This window comes from Maylandia zebra, linkage group LG2 (genome assembly GCF_041146795.1).
Source record: "Maylandia zebra isolate NMK-2024a linkage group LG2, Mzebra_GT3a, whole genome shotgun sequence".
Taxonomy (NCBI): Eukaryota; Metazoa; Chordata; class Actinopteri; order Cichliformes; family Cichlidae; genus Maylandia; species Maylandia zebra.
Genome location: NC_135168.1, coordinates 19,384,601 through 19,392,417, shown reverse-complemented (window position 1 = coordinate 19,392,417; position 7,817 = coordinate 19,384,601). Strand labels below are relative to the sequence as shown.

The following is a 7,817-nucleotide window of genomic DNA, read 5'->3' as shown; positions in this document are numbered from 1 at the left end:
CTTTCCTGGGTGCTCCTGGAATTTAAACCATTGGTAAATAGCAAGAGATGACTTTACAAAAAAATGTCGAAATCAAGGCTCCTGAGGCCAAGAGAGCTTGTCTATCATTTCTATGTGTAAAATTCTAATAGAACTTGGATTATTTTTCAGAAGATGAATTGCTCTCAAGCTAGAATAGGCTCCACACCCCTGTGACCTGGATAAGAAGAAGAGAATGGATGGATGGAACTGCTATCAAAGTCCTTAAATTCCTTACAGCATTATAAAATCTGTAAACTATGCCTCCACATATTCTCAAAGGTCCCCCAGACCTGCAGGAGACATGCATTTACTTTTCACTTGCTGTGAAAAGTAAACATCATCAAATCAGCATAGTCTTCTTCTTCCTTCTCCTCCTCCTCCGTGTAGTGGTCTCCACAACAGATGATCAGTCTCAAGGTCGCCCTGGTCATGCCATCCTCCTCTGCTGCACCAACCCTTCATCACTACATCCATAAATCTTTAAACTAATCCTATATGATTAAAGTTTCAATCAGCATTTGATTTCCAATAAAGATGAAATACAAACTTTTGTTTCCATGCAGATGAAAAAAAAAGCAAAAAAGCATCAATCTTTCTATTTAGTAGACCAGATGTTGGTGAAAGTCTTTCCTGAATGACAAATTCAATATAAAACAAACTCTACAACACTGTCATGGTCTTTGTAATTATCCCTGGTAATTTTTGCTTACCTCATTCTTTGCTGAGTATTTTCCTTTTTCTTGTTGCGTCCCCCGTGTCTGTGTGTCTGCTCTTTTCATGACTTGGTCTTTCTTTCATTTTACTTCCCGCTTTACTTCAAAGCCTAATTCTTTGTGAGGCACTCCCTTTCTTTCCCGCCTGCACACTTATGCCTCATGTTGTTTATGTTCATTTAGTTTGTGTGTCCTCTCTGAGTCTCTTTCACGTCAGTTTTTACTCTTTTTGTTATCAATTTTATTGACGCTGTGCAACCAACACCTTCCTTTTTCATGCATGTCTGCGATTTATTTTCCTGCCAAGTACATCCCACACTTACACAAGCAAGTCAAATTAAAGGTAAGAGAAGAAAATCTCTTTGTGTGCAGGGTAGTATTACAGTGACACACACCACTCTCTTGGACATAAAGGACCTGTTTCTGTTTCTGTTTTGTCTTTTGTTTTTTGTTTTTTGCATATCCTTAAATACTGGAGCAACCCCCCCCAACCCGCCGCGATCCACAACATGAATGAATGTAAAACAGCAGAGGTGCCTTCTTCCCCCTTAGGTCCGTGTCCCTTACAGAGTCTGTGCACGACACTGACGCTGTTTAAAGAGAGAAGTGGATATAATTTAAAAGGAAGGAACGAACAGTTGGATACAGAGAATTCCAGAAATCTGGAACATGATGTGACCCCCCCCCCCCCCCCCCCCCACACACACACACACACACACACACATGGGGACACCTGAATGCAAACCAAATGTGGGTCACCTAAAAGAAAACGACACCTCCAAGCCAAGAAGCGAGAAATGTTGTGTCTCCTAACACCCCCAGCCTATAGCTGATATTCTGCACCACCGTTTTAAGCACACACCGAGTCCCCCTTCTCGTTTCAGAGATGGGAGGGCGGGCTGTAGGACCGAGCAGCCAGCCAGCGTCAGGGCTGAATAATTGATCTCTCTCTATCGGTCAGGGGGACGTTAGTGGGACGTTTCTCTCTCCATCCCTCCATGTGATTCATTCGCTGCTTCCCATCACAGTGTTAACGGCAGCTGCTTCACCCTCCGCAAACCGCCACCCCCTCCACTCCTCCTCCTTGTCTCTACGTGTGAGTGTGAGTGAGTGAGTGAGTGAGTGCAGGAAGACGAAGCGGCAAGCAGGAGGAAGCACCAAGGACGTCCTTTTTCCAGCCCCGGGAGACGGAGATGCAAGGAACGAGCAGTTAGATTAGCCCGTGCTGCTGTTGCCTGCTGCAGGATAAGTTCGTTCCGGAGGGTACTGCAGCTGAAGCTCTGCTCCTCGATCCGTGCTCGGTGTGTGAGTGTGCCAGGAGAATTTCATTCAGGCGCCGGACGGAGGTAAATCGACGCTTGATGCGGCTGCTTCAACACAAGCCAACGGTTTAGGGAGCTATCCACTCGCCGTGGTGCTGAAACCAGGCTCGCAGCTACTACTAGGAAGTGCATGTGTGCCTCTCCTTTCACACAATCCCAGCACATGCATGCATAAAAGGGGGGTCATTTTGAACATATGTTCCAACTGCAATTTCAGCTGTAGACATGCGTGCATAGCTCGATATTTCTGCTTCATTAACGTGCAAGTAGCTTTTTCTTTTTTCTAATGTTGAAGCGGGATGGCTGAGTCCACGTCCCTCCAATGGAGGATGGAAAGTTTTACCACATGATCAGGAAAAATACACAGGAGTGGTTTAGTCCGGGATTCACATGCGTGACAGCAGACCGTCCTGCCAGACTGAGGGTCTTTCACGGTGCACTTTCTCAGAAGTGCTCTGACTGCAGGCAAAGCTTAGCCGTACACGGTTTGAACGATCGTCAGCTGTCCTGGAAAATATTTTAAAGCAAAACGTTCGCAGATAAACCGCGAGCAGTAGTTTCTGAGCTGGTCAGTAGTTGTGACATGTTTGGCGCTTTTGTGTTCGAACCATTGACCTCGGTGCCCTTCAGTTGGCGCATCGAAGAAATGTGTTTTACACGCAAAAGCACCTCTTGCAAACATTTCAGAAATCACCGTTTCATATTTCAGCTTAACAAATGTAGTATAAAGAGCGTCGACTGTAGCCTAAGCTGAATACACGTCTCCGTGCTTAACGTGCTTGTCGTTTTAATTTGCAGATCTGGCAACAAAGGACTTCTCATCTTCCGCAACTATTGAATGTAACATCGCTCGGATAAGGAAGGCAGGGAATTAAAAGCCATCATCATGAATTTCGTTATGAAACAAGCGCTGGGAGGTAAGTTCTTCCCTTTTTATCCGCTGTAACGACGGATGTGATGAGTGTGAGTCCGCCGATGTTTCTGCTTCTTGTAGAGGTTTAATTACTCTCCAAAGTGATTACTTTTGTATCCAACACCCTCCTTTTCCACGCAAACATTATTGGATTGTCACATCTCAAGAATTTCTCTCTTTTTCTTTCCTGTTTTGCGCTTTGGTGCTTTTTTGCGCATTTCTTCCACATCTGCTGGTTGGTCTTTGCGCGCGTGGCGCAGTTGGCCCCTGTGGCGCATACTTCAGTGAGCTCATGATTTCTAACGCGATTAAACCAGTGCAGTCAAAGGGGCATTTTATCGTTTTTCAGTCTTACCCATCAAAAACACAGAGATGCCTTTTGGCCGGGACTCTGCAGCGACTCCTTATCACGAGATGCTGAACGCACATTTTCCACCTGAGGAAGAAAAGATAATCAAGGCACAATCTAATCTTAAATAATTTCATTCCCGCGTGCAGGCACGGGGGTGATTTTCTAATGGCTTGTGCTGCAGTGAATCCCTGAACATGTGAATACCAAAACAGAGTAATGAATTTTGAAGGGGTATGAACTTGTTATGAATATGCAGACAGTGCAGTGGAAGGTGAAATGACGGAGATGGTTTTCACAAAGCAGCGGATGGTTCGTGATGATTCGTGGGACAGTTCAAAGAATGAAAGTGGTTTACCTTCCCCCTGAACAGCAAAGGTAACAAAAGGCTGTTTGACTTTTCAAGCACATGTAAGCTGCGTTTGCGGAGGTCGCTTTGTGATCAGAGCAGTTAATCTCTCCAACTGCGTGTCTGTTTTCGACGTTACGCAAAATAAATTAAAAAAAAAATTGTAAAACTCGATGACGATGTGAATTATTTTATCGAGGGAGGATCCAACATATTTTAATATGAATCACAGTAAATTTTTTTGAAACGTAATGTAGTACATAATGTATGGCGGGGAATGTTCTTCTGATTGTCTTTATTCATGAATATATAACAGAATGGCAACATTTTCGCTGAATGCTGGATTTAAAATGATGCTTCTGGTATCTGGTGTCATTTTGTGAACTTGTCATTTTGCCAGTTGGACATTTTTTTTAATTTAATTTAATTTTTTGTCAGTGGCTCATTAATATGATGACTATGCTACAATGGCTTCTTCTTCTTCCATGCACTCTTTAGCCTTTACATTCCTATAGGAGACAAAAACCTGCCTACTCCACTTTTCTACAAGGAGGTCTCTTCAAATATGTGCATTCATTATATAGAACATTAAAAACATTTGGATGGAAACTACTAATTAATCATTTACAGAGTAATCAAGTGAAACGCACAAATCAAGCTTTAGTTATTTATTTTAAACATCACAATTCTTTGATGAGCAGGTATTTGTTATTAAAATGTTAAATTTGGGGATTGAATTTCATTTCTTGCAAAATGTCTTTTTAAGGCCATACAGTTTTACAGCTGGATACCCCCACATGTTTGAATTGTGATTCATTTTTACACCACTGTAAGACTCAGAAATCCCACCCTGGCAACCCTCCACTGCCCACCATATGGACAGCTACACATGCATGTTTTTAACAAGTTAAAAGATTTGGAGAGCTAGTCGCTGGTCAAATGCAGTGAAACTGTGAAATGCAATGCTAGTGTATTACAGTAAGACAAAGCAAGCATGCTAATATTACTTTTCCCACAGCAAGAAGATCAGCTCATTGTCTGTCTCACAGACTTTTGTTTCATGAAGCTCTAAAAAAACAAACTAAAAGCCAGTTTGAAATTACTGTTACTGGACGTCCTGCTTGCCACCGTTTCCGCGATTCTTCTTCCGCCATGATCTCCAGATCCTTAGCTAACATCTTCTTAGAGGTAGCTGAAGATCACAATTGGGTTGCAGTTTGACGTAGTGCCCTAAAGGCTGTTGTAACCAATCATCCCAAGTTACATCATGCAAAAACAGAAGCAGCATAATGCTCCCTGTTACTAGTCAGGGTAGCATCAAAGCAATCTGGAGGCATTTACTGAATAATCAAGTGAAATGCAAGGTGAAATGGGTGCGTAATCTTCTTTTAAACCTTGAGTGCACAGCTTTTGTCTCCCACTTCTGGCAATGATCATCATCAGAGGCACAATGACAAGTGCAGATGACAAGGACTTTTTAAAAAATATACCTTCATCGCTCCTCTGAACAGCAAATTTCTTTTAATCTCAAATACCTGAAACTTTTTTGGGGATCTTCCTACTTGCTGTTGCTTCTCTCTTCAGTGATGTAAAAGCAACCATCACTGATGTAAAACACACAGCTACCTGTGTTCCAGTCTATACGATCCTAGACAAATTCGTTAAGAAATTGTTATGATTCAGGCAAAGAAAAACCTATAGAATACTTATAATTCAATGGCACTGATGATTAATATTGCATCGAAAAGTCTACACATGTAAAATATTTATTATATGTACTTACGAAGCTTCCTGTTTTGTGTTTTTGACAGGTTCCGTAGCAATGTGTTCATCGTGTGTTCAAACATTTGGCTGTTAAGTTAGTGGGTGTCCTGGGAGCTGCAGGTGCCCACTGCCAGGCTGGTACAAAGCTCCCCGTCAATAAAAACGAGTCAAATCTGCTGAACCGCACATAAAAGAAACTGCACACATGAGGAAAATCAGGCAGGCTGTGCCAAGGTCTTCACCTTGAGCAGAGTATTTCTTTCCATCTCGGGGAGCAAGTTTTTTGTTTTCTTCTTAAGAAGTAATGAGTTTTTAGTGTGCAGTGGATTAGCTGTGAGCTATTATCTCACTTCTCGTTCTCTCTGCGCGCTCTTAGGAGAAACTCACACTCCATCTGCTCCCATCTAGGCACCGATCTGTGCTCTGTCTGTTTCATACGCTGAAGAGAAAGGTCGCCTTGCAAGGTGTACTCATCTGCCATCCGCGAACCTTTCGTCCTTTGAAATGCAAGTCATAGATCAGGAGGTCTCAAAAATGTTTTCATGTCAAGGATCCATGCAGAGAAGACTTTGAAAAAGATGTTAGAACAAATACGCTGGTTTGTGTTTGTGTGTTTACTCTGTCAATCAAAGTTTGTGAGTACTGATAGAGTAATGATGCTAACCAGTGGTAACTACATACTCCATCCTCAACCCCTCATCCTCCATTTTGGTGTATTTTGACATATAACTCTGTACAACACTGAGCTGTGAGGCAGGAGACACCCAGAGAGGCAAAAACAGAAGTTGTCACAAAACATCCTCACTGTTGCACCTATATCCACTTCTACCCAAGTCCCCTGCTATCATAGAGAGTATAAAAGATGTGATGTCACTCACTGGCAGTGTTGGTCAAGTTACTTGAAAAAAGTAATCAGTAACTAATTACTGATTACTTCCCCAAAAAAGTAATCCCGTTACTTTACTGATTACTTATTTTCAAAAGTAATTAATTACTTACTTAGTTACTTAGTTACTTTTTAAAAACACGATTTACAACCTGAATAGGTGATAAAGCAATAGATCTTTCAGCCCAATTCTACTTTTTCTGCATAATCCATCATACAAAATGTAATCAAATGGAAAAGTCTCTTTTTTAAACTTGTTTTATTAGTTTTAATCTTTTAACTTTATGCATCAAGCAAAAATTTAATTATATGCACCATTCTCTGACTTGAAGAAATTAGTTTAACATGTAAACCTATTTTCTGCACATCCCAGCACATAAAATAAAATATTTTTTGTGTTTACACTCACTCTTTCAAATAGATGCAAGTAAAACACAGCAGAAAATAAATAAAGTCAAAGACTCAGCGGTCCTGTTGCTCTATTTTCACCTGTAAAGCAGGAGTGGGGCAGGCGGAGGTTTACCCTGGTGCAGGTGTGCCGCGGTCAGCGGAAGAATCCGCGAGTTTCTCTGTGAGTTTCCCATTACGTCGTTTCGCACTCGGTGCTTGCTCGGAAGTTTAGGGGGGTTTTTTGCTGTAAAAAGAAGTTTTCTTCCCACGCACAACGGACACTAATGTTTTTGTCACTTTTTATGAAATCAAACTCAAAATAAGGTCAGTACTTCCACGCTTTAAACGCTGCATGCTCATACTCTCTCCTGCACTCGATATATGATCCATTGTTGATCTGCACACAGCTGCTGTCACGAACGGCGCACTCGCTTACATCACTGTCATGAGACATTCTCGCAAAAAATCACAGTTTTAGTAACGCAGTAACGCAGCGTTACTACGGGAAAGTAACGGTAATCTAATTACTGTTTTTGCAATAGTAATCCCTTACTTTACTCGTTACTTGAAAAAAGTAATGAGATTACAGTAACGCGTTACTTGTAACACGTTACTGTAACACGTTACTGCCCATCTCTGCTCACTGGCGAGTAAAGTCCTGTTATGAAGCCTTAAGCTGTGTTTTTTCACCTTCACCATCTTGGTTGCTTGAAACTGGACACGGCAAGGGAGTGGTGGATCTGTGTCACGCACTATTGTCGGGCACAGTGCCGGTGTGTTTGTTAAAGCGGACCCAAAAGCAGACACTGGAGGCAAGGAGCTGGTTTGCAAACAGAAGGCGAGCCTTTATTTCGGCTGAAAACGTGAAACTATGAAACACCAAGCATAACTATGAAAAACTATGACAAACCTATGACTGACCATGATAACAAAAGGTTATCATGATCAGACGCCCTGACAATGAACAGTAAGAGACAAAGGACTTAAATACACACATGAGGTGATCAGGGGAAGTGGAGACACATGAGGAAACAGTTGACTAGGATGAACATAATGATGCACAGGAAATGTAAACTAAAACACAACGACATGAAAACTGGACTTTCAAAA

The 7,817-nt window shown here is 41.9% G+C and overlaps 1 protein-coding gene across 2 annotated transcripts in view; it reads left to right on the top strand.

Annotated features, from left to right (window-relative positions):
- The first annotated feature begins 1,712 nt into the window (after positions 1–1,712).
- Positions 1,713–7,817, top strand: part of cplx1 (complexin 1) — a 69,338-nt gene continuing 63,233 nt past the window's right edge. The window contains exons 1-2 of one of the 2 annotated variants that reach the window (XM_004571141.5): positions 1,713–2,080; positions 2,855–2,973. In XM_004571141.5, coding sequence (XP_004571198.1) covers positions 2,943–2,973 — 31 coding nt within the window. In that variant the 5' untranslated portion in view covers positions 1,713–2,080; positions 2,855–2,942. Of the gene's footprint in view, positions 2,081–2,442; positions 2,625–2,854; positions 2,974–7,817 lie in introns of those variants that run through there. The other variant, XM_004571142.6, reaches the window with a different exon arrangement.